The 16694-nt window shown below is 41.7% G+C and overlaps 1 protein-coding gene across 8 annotated transcripts in view; it reads left to right on the top strand.

Moving 5' to 3' along the window:
* The window catches only part of ERG (ETS transcription factor ERG), a 152296-nt gene that overhangs the window by 119026 nt on the left and 16576 nt on the right, over positions 1 to 16694 (top strand). For all 8 annotated transcript variants that reach the window (XM_075772010.1, XM_075772029.1, XM_075772000.1 and 5 more), the window contains 2 exons: positions 13291 to 13442; positions 16399 to 16602. In XM_075772010.1, the coding sequence (XP_075628125.1) occupies positions 13291 to 13442; positions 16399 to 16602 (356 nt within the window). The remainder of the gene's footprint in view (positions 1 to 13290; positions 13443 to 16398; positions 16603 to 16694) is intronic.

The following is a 16694-nucleotide window of genomic DNA, read 5'->3' as shown; positions in this document are numbered from 1 at the left end:
ATGACTGACTGTCAAAACAGTTTTCCTTTGGTGTTGCTGAAAGGCAGAGGTCCAGGAAGAGTCAGTTGCTCACAATTGATGGTGATGTACCAGTGAAGACTGTGCTTCACATCTCTCTGTCACAAACACCTGCCTACTAATCTCATCTCCCCACACCAGTTGTTTAGAAAAACCTCAGCCATGGACACTGTGGTTACTGTTCACATTTGCTGTGCTAATGATGTGATGAGCACTGTAAGCAGGGCAAGGTGGTTTGACAGCTTATCACACCTACACTTTTCAGTGGTAAGGATGGAAATTGTGCTGAAGTCAAATCAGAATTTCCAGTGAATAGTCAAAGATTTGAGATACGTAGAAATAAATGGTGAACTGAAGTTACAAAGAATTAGGGGAAGTCTTCTTATAAGCCTGCTTATTCAAAACTTATTCACAATGAATTTCAGTAAGGGGTTTTTTTTTTGGTTTTTTTTTTTTTGTGCTAAGCAAATGCACAGATATAACCACAAATGGAGTATTGATTCAAAACTAGTTTCACCTGTTTCCTAAAATTACCTCTAAATATTTGTAGTGGCTTTTCTGTAAGATAACTCATCACAGTTTTTGTCAGTGTAAATTCCATAAAGTGCATTAGAGTAGATAATTAGTGTTGTTACTGAGATTAGTGGTAATAATTTGTAATGTTATACATGACTAAAGTCAGTCATATGTAGACTCCTACTCTGACATACTCCCAGATCTTAAGGAAGAATCTAGATGATACAGATCCATTTGAAATTGCTGGTCAATCACATTTTTACAATAATCAAGCCAGAATCTTGAATTTGCTGTCTTGGATTCCTGAAATACATAACTAGCCTGAATATTAGAGGTCAGTTTGTGAATCACAGGTATTTGGCTGTTGCTGTAATGGTTTAAAGCTGAAACCTTGTCCTGTCTAATCCTTGTTATCAACCCTGGTAAGGATTATACTCCAATTTAGGAAGTCAGGACCCTTACCAAGACCAAAATGCGTGCCCATAGTCAGATCAGCTAAACTGAATCTCCAGGCAAACCCATATAGCCTGTGGGTAAGAGCACGGTGTGGAAAACACATGCCCCAAACCAGTAGAGACTGGTAAGAGCCCTGATTTGGGAACACAGACAGCTCCAGGCACTAAAGCTCCTGGCTCCTGCAGGGGCTGCCATGGTCCAGAGTGGGATGGGCACCCTGAGGCACCCTTGCTGCTGTGGGGTGCCTGGGGAGACAGCTGCCTTGCTATCCAGAGAGGCCTGAAAGTGTCGTGGATGGACGTGTGTCTGGGTGTGCAGCTGGGAGAGATTGTGCGCTTAGTGCCTTTGCTTCTCTCCCGGGGTCTGTGCCTTCGCTGGTTAAAAACAGAAGTAACCCAGGGAGCGGGGAACCACAGTGCAGCTGCCAGAGCAGAGCGTCCCAGCTGCAGGGCTGGAGTTAGGCTCCCCATCTCTCACCTGAACCCCCAGTTCACGTGTTGGTGCCTACCTGGCAGCCCGACTTCAGCAGGCAGGACAGCATGGGCTCATGTTCAGCATATTTTACAGCCTGGTGGGTGGGGGCACGCACTCAAGTTGAGGGGGCTCGCTGTCCATATCTCCCAAATCTAAGGTATGTTCACCTGGTATATGTGAACTCAGAATACTTTCCAGGGATGGATAAGCATTCAGAAGCCCTGAATTAAACAGTCTGTTTGGACATATCTTCATAAGTCTACTGCTTTGCCTTCCTTTATGCTATTTCCTACCAGTGTGTGCATGCACTGAATCACTTAGGGTGATACTTAGGCTACCTGCACAGTCAATAGGCAGGAATTGGCCATTGGTTTAGGCTGCATGAGTTGCTCTTTGCAAGGAGAGCTATCCACCTTTCCTTCAGAGGTATCCTGGTCTCTGCAGTAGCTGCATAAAATGTATGAGCATATGGTCTGCACTATTACTAGCAGAATAGGCATCTATTTTTGCAAGGATATATAATCTGAGCTTCAGGGGAATTGTCTTTAAATCTGTCTTTTTTGATGAGTTACGAGGCATATTTTTGATTCATGCTTTTCCAGCAGAACTGTTAATTGTTATAAATAGGTGGCACCCAGGAGTTGCCAAGGCATCTGCAACTGCAGCGACACACTTTTGCACCATCCTGACCACCTTTTCCACCATTATGGAAGTAAAGAGGTGAAAAGAAGAAATTTTGTGCACCTCCTCTCTAAAAAAATAGCATTAGGTCTACCTACTCTATTATTAAGACCTGGAGTTTAGTGCAAATCAGCAGAGCAGCACATAAAGATTAAGTTCTTCATTTTTCTCCGGATACCATCACTCAGAGGTGCTTAATGTGGGCATCATTAGAAAGTGAACAGCTCAGCAGGGGCCATTCTTTCCCAATATCAACCAGGGTGTGAGCTGGCACACAGGCTACGCTGCTGGAAGAGGCTGTACAAGTTACGGCTCTGAACTGCAAAATGTTTTTGATCAGAATGCTGGTTTTCTAGAGGGCACATTCTGGCTGAAAATATAATGGGAAGAAATGTAATTCCTTCTACATTGAATTAAAAATAACCTGCAGCATTGGACACAGGGTTTCATTTATTAATCTTGGATTTGACAGCCTCCTCTATCGACAGAGCAATGCGGAGTAGCTAACTGGAGAAAACGAGGAAAATTCATACTTCACTGCAATTCCTAAGACATGACATTATGCTGAAAAATAAACAAAGAAAAATCAGTTATAGACTAGCAAAGATAAGAATAGAATAACCATACAAAAAATATAATCATGCATATATTGCATGCTTATATTTAGCACAAAGATAAAAAACTATCATACACTCTTTATTTCATCAGAAAGTTATTATTTTATAAGGCCTAACACATGCCTGAAAAAATAGATCTTAATATTACGTTTTTAATTGAGAACTAATATTGCCAGGTAACAAATATAAATATGTTATGACATTTCTAAAACTCATATACATGTGTGCATGTAATAAATATAGTGTTAATATTTTGGGAATTGTAATGCTTCCTAGTGTGTGATATTCCTGCCAGTTGTAGAAAAAAGTGTGTATCACTCAAGCCTTGCATAAAATGGAATTACTTATCAGTAATATATTATTACTAAATAATCATAAAAAATATTCTGATATATTGATGACTACTGTCATACAGAAGTCACTACAGGTCAGCGTGATATATGCATCTCTTACAAATCTGAAAACCATTTGTTTCTTCCTGAAGTCCCACTAGGCCTTTGCCATTTGTATGTTGGTATTTCACTGGTTTCCTTGCAGATTATCTGCTGTTTGTCACACATATAATATCAGCCACAATTTATGTGTGCAGATTAGTGGTACCCTGCCATTCTGTAGGCTACTTTGCATTTTCTTTTCTGCAGAAGCCTTCCCCACCTTGCTCATTTGCAGTCCATAAATTTATTTCCTTAAATGAAATGCTCAGTTCTTAAAAATGCTTCATATGTTAAAAATTAACACATACAGCAGGCAGAGAGCTTGGAGCTGCTTTTCATTTTTAGTAAAACTGCACCTCCTCTGTTTGCACCCATTTTAAAGTCTGGGTTGTCCCAAAGGATTCTAAAACACCACAGCCACACTGCAGAGCTGCAAAAGTGCTACCTCTAGGATCTCCAGAGTATCCTCTGTAATTGTCTTCCTACGGGGCAGCCTGGATCTGAACAGTACGGTGTAAAGAGGATGCAAAACAGGGTACCAGACCCCACAAAATGGTGACCAGAGAATAGTCAGCTTTATGATTTTTTGCTGTCCGGCTCTCCGTTCTCACTGTGTTAGGCTGCTTCTTGGCCATATATTCTGTCATCTGGAAGGGGGTATAAAATTTTAGGAGCATACTAAATGTCTTACACATCAACAGTTAAGCATCCACTCAAAGCAGAAATGCAGTCACTCTGCTAGGACTCTCCCCAGATATACTTTGGCTGTAATTGCCTTACATTAAATCTCCAAACACAACAGTCTCAAAACTGGCATTCCTGTGAATTCTGAAGAAATAACATTAGAATGAAATTAAAGGGTTATTTTCAGTGTGCTGCAGAGGGATTAACTCCACAGTTTTCTTTAACAATAACAGTATTTTTAAAGCTAAACCCTGCCGTGCAGCACCAGAAAATATAGCCTAAGGGCCTACCTTAAATTAAATAAAGCAAGAAATTAAAGCTGTCATTTACCTTGCAGTTGTTGCATATATAATGCAGATTGTCACAGGTGGTATCAAATTGAGTTTCTTCAAATTCATTATGTCGGTACAACCATTACATTTCCTCCAGGTACATAAGTCTAATGAGACCTTTTATACCACCATACAGTGAATCTTTCACCCGAATGTAATAATATTGTTTCCTGCTGTTTATTGCTCTTGAGTCAGACCAAAAGATTCACCCTGTTATAGTAAGGCACTGTAATATAAATCTGGAGATTGCATATGTCATACTGTTACTTACTTTTCTGTTTATTGTTTTTTACATATTTTATCAAATTAAGTATGAGCAATTCTATTACAATGAATGAATGCAATTCATGTTATGCATTTAAGGGTGAAATACACTCTTGTGGAAATGTTTTCATGAGGCCCTAGGTTCTGCTTAAACAACATTCAAATCCATGGATCACTTGGTGGTCTCTGAATACACTCACCCATGGGACTCCACCATGCCCATGGGTGAGACTGTACAAAGGTAGCTTGGAAGAACTACATTTACTGGTAGGTAATCAATCTTTTTAAGGGAGGCTGAAGTGGAACATAGAGTCTTATTCAGGTCACAGATAAATTTCACTTGCCGTGAGCAGTGTAATGATTTCATTGAAAAAGCATTTTGAAAGTTAGCTGTAGTGAAAGCACAGCAGCAGTTTTCCAACATCAGCTTGGCTGATACAGAAGTTTTAAAGAAATGCCAGAAATAATTAGTTGTCATTAAGATTTAATCATGTGCAAAATGTTGTTTTAAGTGCTACCAATTGTTGCTCCAAAACCATTTGAGAATGAAATTATCACTTAATATATCTTTTGTGCTGGCTCTTTTGGGAAATACCATTTTTCTTTGCATGTTACTGTTCTAAATTTTCATCAAAGAGCCTCTGTACTAGCTGGGTTGAGTGCATCTGACATAAGGGAGGACTTTTCAGAGTTCAAAGTGACCTCAAGTTTTTGTTTGTTTGTGAGGGTTTTTTTTCCTTTTCCCCTTGATGTAAAGTCTCCTAAGTGGTAGCTATTTTGTGCTATACAAAACCAGCAAATTTGAATGGGTAGGACTTGAGGTACCTTGCACAGCCTAGCCATGTGACAGCTGATGTGCCCAGCCACTAGGGAGGGTGCATTCATCCATATGGAGCTCTGTATTGCCATGACAGGACCATCACGCTCCTAGGATCCAAGCTGACGTGCTTTAGCTAGATGAGGGACCTCTGCATTATGCGCCAGTCTGTGGTGTGGTACTGGTATGGATCTAGTTAGAGCATTTGCACACCTTGCTTGCATCCAACACACGGAGAAACAGAGTTGGTCTGCAGTAATCACCCTGACATCACTTGTTTTTCAAGGGCATGGCTTTTTCCATCGCTGGAGCACAACCCCACGGCTGAGGCTCAGTGCCATCCCTTCCACATCTGGTGGTGTACCACTGGCATGCAGCCCTGGTATTCCTGGTAAACCTCAGCTCAGACTAAACAACCAGCATGGTCCGAACCCCATGGCAGTCAATGGGACTCTCTCCTCTGTCTCCAACAGGGCTTCAGTCAACCCTTACGGCAGTCCACAGCAAAGCTGGGAGATCTGTCTTAAGAGGATGACTTTCCTAATGCAATTATTGGTGCTGCCTATATAAAGTAATGTTAATCTTGGGTAAAAAGACGTGGTGTAAGTTATCTCAGACTGATAATCTTTTTTCCCCACTGGTGGTTGGTGGAGTGGCTGCCTACCAAACTGGAAAAACTGCCAATTCGGGATCTTCTCCATGTAGGTCTTTCTGTGTGACTATTTCAAGGAGTTTCTCTTTGCTCTGAAAATCCACCAACTTAACATCAGTGCGTGCATGCATGTGTGTGTGCATGGTTTGGCTCTGTTCTTGAGTCAAACACATTGCCAAAGAGAAAAGCAAACCCAGCTCACCACTACTATAGCTACTTTTTTGCAGCTTTTTGGGTGGTGATGGGCTGGTAGATGCTAGCTAAGAAGCTTTCGACTCTGGGATAATGTGTTCATTCATAACTGGCATGGTTACATTTTGGATTGACCACTGATGCTTAAATTGTGTGCTTAGCTTTGGGAGTTTAAGAGAGAGGTGAGGACAGCCAGAATTTCAAAACTGCTAGGCAACCAAAAGCTCTCATATGGGTAGTGAAATATAAAATTAGTCTTCAAATAATGACATAGGACCCCACAAGGGTTATGATCACTGTCATTATTTATGACTATTGCTATCATTACTGCTTTATTTCCAGTACAGTATTTACTGTGTCTAGAGCGTTTAAAGCTGGTGGTTGTGGTGTTCCCCCTGGGCTGGCACGGCACAGGCACTGTCAGTATGTAGGTTGTCTCTGACCCAGCATGTTTGGAGATGAGTCTTCTCCTCTCCCCCTTCATTAGCAGGCATTTTATTTTGATCAGGGTAGTATCAGCGGGGTGTTCAGTATTTAAAGTCTGGGAATAGCATTTTAAGACAAAGCAGAAGGTAAGAAAAAGTGGCTAATCATTGGCTTTACCATTTTGTACCCGTCAGCCTTACAGCCTGGTAATGCTAATCACAAAAATCAGCAGACATTCCACAGACATGGGGGATTATGTTTTCCATACAAGATGTCACTTCTGTTTATGCCTGGCATGCTCTACTTTGCTAACTTTCTATATGATCCCTGCCCACAAAAGAAGACATATGTGGTTTGGGAAGGGCCCCGACTCCTGGTATTTCATATTTTATGAAACCACAAATACAACAGTCTTACAAGCTCTTGAAATGAAATAGAATTTGAGAAATGTAATCCATTACCATTATAATAGAATTTCTATAAAAATAATAAAAGAAAAACAAGAGAAAATAGGTCCTGAAAGTTATAGGCCAACTGGGAAGTCATTGTGGCTTTGGCCTAGCTATCACCATGTCAGACTTCAGCCTTCTCCCAGGCAGCAATCTAATTGTAAATTATGTATATACAGAACATCATTTCTTAGCTTTGGCTTTTAGTGACCCCCTTCCCTTCTTTCCCTTTCTTCACTCCAACCTCACACATAAGAAATATTGAAGTGTTTGCACTAATGGAGAAATGACAACGTGCAGTCAAACTTAAACCAGCTGTTTCCCCACACTGTGAACACAAAGAGCCAGGCTGGTAATATTTATAGCTTGACTGGCCTCTAGTGAGCCAGATGCTGACTGCCTTAATTTGCCATGATGGCCTTAAGGCTTGAAGCAGCTGTGGACTGCAAGATAGCCAGGGAAAGCTAAGCAAAAAAAAAAAAGGAAAAGATTGTTTCAATTAGCAAAAGTTATTGTTTGATTGAAAATGAACGGCTGCTGCATATACAACTCAATAAACAAGCATCTTTTGTTTTGCTTACAGAAAGCCAACAACGTTGCATGTGTTGGCATGTGGTGTTTGCTTTCTCCTTTCGCTAGAGGAAGGAGCCAGAGGCACCTCGACGTGCCATGCAGTGACATCTCTGAGTGACCCCTGAGCCGGCCCCATGCAACCCTGAGCACCCACCAAGCCCAGTGCACCCCACACAGCAGTGTCTGCCCCTGTTTTGGACGCTGTGAGGGTGCATTAGCATGGGGCTGCCTCAATGGCAGCCCCTCCATAGCCCTCATCTGTTGGGGCTGTTGAAGACCATTTTGGTTGCCCCTGCATAGCCCCGCATGGAGCACTGCACTTCCATGACTGTGTGGCCCAGTAAGGCCTCCTTCTTGTTTTTCTTTTCTTTTGTCTTCCAAGGACTGCTTTTGACACTCACCTTGTAGCAAAGATAAGCAGACTGTCACCATGGCTCTAGCATCTACTTAAACCAGCTTTGACCAGCAGCACAGGCCCCAAGGAGCTAGCTAGCTAGCTTGCTTGCTTGCTTGCTTGCTTGCTTCCCTCCGTTCCACAGACCTCAGCACCTCACTGCCACCCTAACCATCCCCTTTCCTGCAGGCAAGCATCACCTCCACACAACACCCCACCATGGGTGAGGGAGTGACTCAGGTTATAGCTAAGCACTGAGTTGCTTACCCACCCACCCATTTATTTACTTATTTGCACATTTGCTGGGGAAGCAGCTCCCCAGGCCAGTTCACTAAGCAGCTGCATTAAGAACCTGTGTGAGCACCCCAGGGATATTTCAACCTATGTGCTTTTTCTGGCATTTTAGTGCCTCTGTTATGCTGGAGTCCCCTGCAGGGAGTTTTGTGCTGCTTTCACAAGAAGCCTTGGAAAGGAAAATAAATCCTCTGTTTTCCTTTCAGCAGGTTAAGTGTGGTGGTGCTCACACAGCAGATACAAGGGCAGGTGCTGGCACAGGAGCAGAGGGCTGGATGCTCTTGCAGGGCTTAGCCTGGTGTATGCACAGAAGAAGCCGGGCAGCCGCATCCAGCTGTGGCACTGGGTGATGAGTGTGCATAATGGAAACCGAGCTCTGTCAAAGCAAGTGTTGGGGTCTCTGGTATCACCACTGAAAGTGCTTTTCAGAGTCTCACTTAGCACCCACGGGGATCACCATTGGTGCCAGGGAAGCAGCCCCTGGGGCTCTGCAAAGCTGCTGGTGCAGCCACACTCCTGCTCTGGCAGCTGGGGAGCGTGGGCTCCTCCTCACCAGGGAGTGTTGAGCTGTCCCCAGTGATGGCTGCCAAAGGGCGATCCGCAGGACCCCTCTTTGCATGTCACCGCTGTGGCAGGTCTCAGCAGTTGTGCATCCCACTGATTCATGAAGAGGAAGAGGGTGTAGAGAGGGCACGGGAAGAGAGTTTTGAGCTGCAGCTGTGGAACCCTTTGAACTGATGTTGTGGACTAAAGTATGTCAGGTGTGCTTTAAGAAACAGCAGTGTACCTCAAAGTAAGAAATCTCAGGGAAATTTTGGATTTTAATTCATGGGCCACTTTTTCAGTGACAAACCATTTGGGCGGGGGAACATGCTGATCAAATTCACTACAACTTGAGTAGTTGCAGTGAATGGAGATGAGCCTGAGCATGCTTTGCAATACACTCAATATGAGCTGACCTTTACATGATGTCATTTTGGCTAAATATAAATTTACATATGTTGGCTCAAATTATCTGAGGGAGCTGGCTTTGCAGAGATCTCCCTCTTGTATGTAAGGGCAGGGTGGGGACATTGCAGCCCTGCTGGAGCCATTCCCCTCTCTCTCAGATCACTGGCATCACCAAATGGGAGAGGACAAGTGAGGAGAGGAATCTGTGTCCTGTAGGACAGTGTTATGGTTTGGTTGCCAGAGCCTCACAGAACAAAAGTTCTGGATGGGGAAAGAAAAGGGCTGGATGGGGACTCCACATGGAAAACTCTTCAAAGATATCCTTACACTTCTCTACTCTTCTGAGATCCCTTTTCTATAAGAAGCCTCTGTAAGGAAGTTATCCAAGCTATGGTTATTAAATAAGCTTATAAAGATATGTAGTTATTTTGAGAATACAATTTGTCCCTCTTAAATTCAGAATTATTACATAGAGGGGATTATATTATAGGAATGTCACAGAGATCATGTAAAATTTTGCTGATTCCTAATCTGTGTTTCTCTGACACCTTGCATTTTAACACAACACAGGTGTTTTTATGTCACATGGGGAAAATAGTAGCATAGTGAAGAGGAAAAAATGTGTTTCATACACTTATTTATGAACTTACATCTGCTTTCATCATAGTCAATGGTTGGCAAAACTCCAATCGGCTTCAGTAGGAGTGGGTGCTAAATTTAACCATCAAATCAGCTTTATTCTAAGTAACCCTGAATACAGGCAAGGCTTCCAGGTCCAAGGACCCATGCAGAAATACTTTCTTCAACAGATATTTATCAGCAATCAGAGCTGAATCAGCTCAGAACTGGAGAAAGTGCTCTTGGGTAGCATGATTGTAGTCTTTCCACTTTTTTTTCTTTGGTAAATTCCAGGTGTAACACAGTATATTTACAAAGGGTAAAAATAACATGCAGCTGTGAAGAAAAACATCTTGGGTTTCATTTCAGACCTGGAGCTGAGGATGAATCACTGCAAAGCTGCACCCTTTACACTGGGCATACTTTCTGAAAGCTGCTTTTCCACTGCCCCTGCTCCCCCGGTGGTTCAGAAATAAAGCAGACTCACAGAAAGTCCTAAAAAAAAGTCTTTGAAGACAATCACTCTCTTGTTTTTCTGGGCACTAAAAATACCATTTTCTAGTGTCTGCTTGCATTTTCAGTTTTGCTTTCTCTAACACAGAGGTCCGTTCCAGCCATTTGAATTAAGCCTTGGTTCAGTGGTATGCATAAGCACACGCTCAATTTGAAGTACCTGAGTAGCCCTGTTAGCTCCCATGGAGCTGCTTACATGCTTGAAGTTAAGCATGGTCTTAGAAGATTTGCTGAACTGGGGATTTGCTTGTCCACCCAGTAAGCTAATGGGACAAAACCCTTGACCATCTGCTTCTGAATTTTAATGAAAAGTTATGACTTCTTTATGATATTCTTCCCCACCCCTGTCTGTTTATATTCAGTCAGAAAAACAGCTCAGAAGCCCTGTCAGATTGCCAAAAGCTGTGTGCTGGATCTTTCACATCATTTACTGTTCAGGGTTTACAAGAGTGATTTTAATGCACGATTGCCCATAGAAGTGGTGTAGGCTAATACTGATGTGATATTTCAAGTCAGCAGCAAGACTTTGATGTCCCTATATCCCAAGTTCTTTTTCACAGAAAACCAAAATAAAGTAACTGTGCCAGTTAGGCCAAAGGTTGCTGCTAGCTCTCTGTTTCCCACAAACATCCCTAAAAAGTCCGTGAATGGCCCAAATGGATCATTTTTTGTCTTTGTAAAATAACTGACCTTGGGAGTCAGGGTGGGCATCTGCACGAGTATAAGGGCAAGAGTTGGATGGTGTTTCCAAATACATGTGATTTAGTATGCGGACTCACTTATGCATATATGCCATTTGTATTTGTTGAAGGTAAACAGAAAAAGCCAACATTTAAGTCACAAGCAATCATTGGAAAAGCTCTTTTTCAATACGTTTACGTCTGAAAGAAAAAAGTTACTTTGTTTTGCTTAGCTATGTTTAGACAGAAATAAGCTGCATCCCAGAATTATATTTAGAGGTATATAGTGGGATACAAAAGTTAAACCTGAGAGAATAATGCCTGAGTATTCTGGTTCTGAGAGGAAAGGTTAAATTCACCACCACTCAATGACAGGCAAGACCATGTGCTGACTGTATCTTCCCTTGTGGTTATTATTCAGTCCTGTGGCTGACAAAGCAGTTGTAGGACCTTTACACAAGGCAGATTTTGTACGTAATATGTTATGTGGCACCCGAGATATTTTATACCTGGAGAAGGTATGTATGTGAAGCCAACATTTCCCAGGCAACATTCAAGGCCCTGTTCCTTCTCCTAAAGAAGATGACAGTAGCTATTGAATGGTTTCTGTGTTAAATTTTATTTTTAAACTGAAAGCCATCAGCAGTTGTTTTTTTTTTAATACATACATTAACACAACACGGTGAAATTAGTAGTAACACTGCAGAGAAAAAACTGATATACTTAAAATGTACTTTTAGTATTTAAGGTGTATACTAAACCTTTTCAGCTTTCCAAGTGCTAGTTATTTTTTAAAACACACATGTGAGATTTATAACTGCATTAGCTCCTGACCCATGGTAATGCTGACCAGTTAACTCCACCGAGTCACTTGAGCATCGGATAAAATATCTGCCACATCTTTTTGACGTATGCTGAGCAGACAGTGGTCCAAACTGTATATTATTTTTCCTCATTTGTCCTCAAACAATAGCAAAACTCTTCTGGGAAAGCACCTGTATTCTGACCACTGGTGGGCTTACAATGATATTGCTGCCCAACACTTGCAGCAAGAGCTGGGATTTCAGAGCTGGGGGGAGCAAGAGGCTCTGGGTGAAACACATTTGGGGGGGCAGATCCTGAAACACACTTTCAGGAGTCTGGGTCTTGGAGGGTCTCTGGGTTCTCTGGACTGCAAATTAGTTGGTTTGCAAGGAACTGAAATGAAGCATCCAACCTGACTTGCTGCTTGTTTAGTAAGACCATAGTACAGTTTCAGGAGTTAAATGGCAGGACTAAAAGAAAGCTTGTTAGTAATGCAGTATCACTAAAGAAACCAAAACCCAACTAACACCCTCTTTCCCTTGCCAAACAGCCTCTTTACATTTAAAGGTATTCCCCGTGGCTCTGTTCTTTATTTTGATTTTTGTAACAATTTTTCTCTCTCTGATGAAACACGTTGTAGACATTAAATTAAGGGACAAATATGTCTGTGTCTGCCAGAAAGAAAACTGTGATGCAATTAAAATGCCATTAGGGAACCCCCAGTGGGATGTTAAACCTAAAGACTCTATTCAGAAAGCAAAGCCAAAATTAAAGAGGTGTCTGGTTGCAGATCCTCTGCAGATTTCCATTTCTTGACTACAGTACCATGGAGACTGTGCTAGTCAGGAGCTGAAAGGTTTTTCCAGTCATGCGTGTGGTATTTTGAATCATGGCTTTGGCAAATGTTCCTTTTCTGTAAGCCATACGTAGAAGTGTGTCTACATTGTATGACATAAAGTGCAACTGAGCGTGGCCCACATGAAACAATGACAGCAGTGGAGATGGGAAGTTGTCCAAGCCTTGGACAATGACAATGACAACTAATAATAGTTTTCCCTCAGAAAATTTTGTATTAAGTGCATCTCTGTGTTTACTGAGTTGTCTGTGAGATGTTTGGAGAGACAAGTGTAGCTAGTGGCAGCGATCAAGCTCAGCAAGCTCATGAACTAGCCCCCATTCTAGCCTGGTCTCTGGAAATAAATCATTAGTGTTTATATGTTTGGAGACATATAAGAGCCTGATCTTTTGAAAATTGAAATAATATATGGTCCATTAAGGCTGGTCATTTTTTTCTGAGGCAACTGAAGGAATCAGTAGAGTCGTTGAGTGGTAGGTACTGAGTTTTGTTGCTCAAGTCTTGTTTTTTCTATTTCATTCAAGCGTGATTCTTTGCTGAGGATATTAGTAGGGACTGGAATAATAATAGAAGCACACCTCTCTTCTCTGTCTAGGAATTCTCCTGATGACTGCAGCGTGGCAAAAGGAGGGAAAATGGTTAGCGGTTCAGACAATGTTGGGATGAACTATGGAAACTACATGGAAGAGAAGCACATTCCACCCCCAAATATGACTACAAATGAACGAAGAGTCATTGTGCCAGCAGGTTAGACCTCTAAACAAAAATTTCAAGCAAAAAAATGCATTTCCCCTAAGTCCACTAACATCATTTAAGAAGATTTGGAGAAGAGTCTCAATGTGATATAGGTGATCAGGAAGAAAAGATCAGTAAATTCCCAGGGTTATTAGGAGAACGAGCTGAGAAATATCATAGTGAAGGCACCTCCTCAACCTGTTTTTCCCATTGCAGCAGCAGAACTGGCTGATTACCGTCACTCAGTTCTTATCTAGCTCCTTTTTGAGTATTTCACCCTAACGCAGGCAAAACAAAGAGCCACTTCCATTTCCTAACACCATGGACTAGCTGAGTGCAGAGTGTGTGTGAGAGAGGAAAGATCACTGTACCACATGATATCCCTGAAAAATACCAAATGCAGTCCAGCCCTCAGCATGCTAAAAAACACAATAACTTCTGTGAAATCAAACAGTGCATGAAAAGCATTTATCTAGGCTATCCCCTGAGTCTGGGTGAAGTAAAACATTTTAATAAGCCAACTGACAACTCCACTGCAATGTAAGAGCACAGTTGAGAAATTCTTGTTTAGTCTTGGCAAGCTTGGTTGTGGGATTCAGCAGTTAGTTGAACAAGAAGGCATTCACTCCTGTGTGCGTTGTCCTCCAAACAAACCTCTGCTGGAGGGTTTGTTGCCTTGGTTTGCAAAATAATTAGCATGCCTATTTCCAAAGTCGATGCATTATACCATCATGACATATGTGGGTGTTCATAAACCACTGGATATACACAGCATAGGCACAACACCTGCATCCTGCAAACAGAAGGGAATGTTTTGCTGCTAGTTCCTCTCTAGCAGAGATGTGCCTATCTGAAACATTTCTGCTACTGCTATGTTGCTTAATATTCTTACAGTTTTTCAGTTGCTAAGATATGCAAGAGTACTAACTGTGGCCAATTTTGCAAGCTGTGATTATTTCAGTTATTTGTCAAGATACGTGTGGACAAATATGTTGCAGTATCCTCTGCAATTATATTGACAGTTCTGTTCTGAAGACAGAAGAGCAATGCACTGAATGATTACATGTCCTGCCAACTGGAAGCAGACCACACTGAAATTCACAACATTTGAATGTTCTTCTAAAAGACTTACCTTCTTGGTGTTTGCCACTTTTTTTTACTCTTTTAGTAACCCTTAGCATAGTTAGCTCAGCAAGATCTTTTTTTCTGAGTGTACTCCTGGAAGTGTGTTTTGAGGTGGATTCAAGGAAAAAGATGGTCACAGTCACAGCCTTGCTATTTTGAGGTCCCTAGAAGAAATGGATGCATAAAAATCACTTGGTTTTGTTTGGCTACCACATAGGCAGTGTGCAGCTCACGTGGCAATATTTAGGAATAAAAAAAGGAAAAATTCACATTTCCAGCTCTGGTAACTTTCTAGTTATCATAAATACCATAAATAAGAAGTATTTAAAAATGATAGACATAATCAAATGTTTTGATAAACTTCCTGGTGTTTGGTTTTTTACTTCAAACCAAACTGAATGTAGTTGTTGGAATTCTCTGCTGAAGGTGTGGGCAATCTCATCCAGACCCTAGGTTTACCACCAGACTTGCATCCCTCTAGTTTGCTACATATTTCATACCCGATGGAGGGGTTCTTTTAAGTGTTTTTTGGTGCAGAGAAACCCTTTGAAGCTCCAGAAGATTAAATATTCTGACTGGCAAGGGCTTAAAATGCCAAAAGAAGCATCAGAAAGGGGGAGGCATTAATGGGTGAGAGTGAACAACAGCGTGACTCTGAATAGTTCCTAGCCTATGGAAAGAGGTCCCCGTCTCTTTCAGACCAGCCTGAACAGCAGTCAAAAGAGAGGGAATGGCACTGAAGTTAAGCTGTAGAAAAGCTATTCAGGCTGTCATTCAAGTCCCAGCCCTTCTACAGACTTTCATGGGATGGACTACAGCCATTTGACCTCTGTGTGCTCCATTCTCAGTCTTCAGGATATCACAGACTCACAGAGTCATTTAGGGTGGAAGGCACAAACTCTTGAGGAGTTTGTTTCCCCTTGGCTTTAGTCTTTTCTCTGTAAAATGTATAAATTCTTCATGGTAGGAGCTGTCTTCCATTATGGGGATGTGCACTGCAGGACCTTAGGGACCCTCATGTTGATGGCTGCTTAGTATAACTCAAGAACAGGGAGAAGTAGAATGGAAGAGAAATAGAAAAGGAATTTGGAGGCAAAAAAAGTTAAGTTAAAATCAAGGATACATTCAAAAACACAAGGCATTTGGCCTTGTATTTGGCTAAAAAATCTGGACTAGTTCTTGTTTTTTTCCCTCAGATGATTTTGCCAATACTTCAAGTAGTAAGTAAAAACCCATCCAGGTGTAGCAATGTACACCAGAACAACACAGCAGTCTAGGAAAGGAAGTGCAGAATATTTTAATGTGACCTACTCTAATTTATGAAATAACTAGCCAAATCTGTGAGTGCTTACTTAGCCTATGCCCAAGAAACAGTACTTCTGACTTGAGTGGAAATTTCACTTGAATTTTTATCTTTATTCACTTGAATAAAGATACAAATTTAACAGAGAGCTTTGAAAATTGTTCTGGTACAAGTTGCAGTGCCTTTAGTGGGCTCTCTTACATACTTTTCTGAAGAGTATTCTCTGCATGAGGACAGGAGCCTATGTTAATCTGTGGATAATAATACATAAAAATAACAAAATAACTAAATGGGAGAAGGAGCTTAACAGCAGAGGGTTTGTTGTTAACAATCAGAGCTCATAGCTCTTCCCTAATAGTTTTTCACAGACAGTTATTCTCCTTTGCACTCAACAGGCCAAATTAATTCCTCATGAATCTCCAGCAGTCAGTAAACAGAGGATTAAGGTCTCTCCAGTTTGACTGTGGTCTACATTTATTTTGTACTGGTCCAGTGCATCAGCACTAATATGCCTAATTTTATGCTTTGTGATACCACCAGATCCCACGTTATGGAGCACAGACCACGTACGCCAGTGGCTGGAATGGGCGGTAAAGGAGTACGGTCTCCCGGACGTGGACATCTTGTTGTTCCAGAACATCGATGGGAAGGAGCTGTGTAAAATGACCAAAGATGACTTCCAGAGACTCACCCCGAGCTATAATGCAGATATCCTCCTGTCACACCTACACTACCTCAGAGAGAGTAAGCTAGTTTTCTGTCATTATGGTAGTGGCTACAATCAATCTGTGGTTGATATCAGTCTTAGATCCATACTTAGATGGTGTGGATACACT

This window comes from Balearica regulorum, chromosome 1, assembly GCF_011004875.1.
Source record: "Balearica regulorum gibbericeps isolate bBalReg1 chromosome 1, bBalReg1.pri, whole genome shotgun sequence".
NCBI lineage: Eukaryota > Metazoa > Chordata > Aves > Gruiformes > Gruidae > Balearica > Balearica regulorum.
Note: the sequence above shows the minus strand (reverse complement) of the source record. Positions and strands in the feature narration are given on the sequence as shown.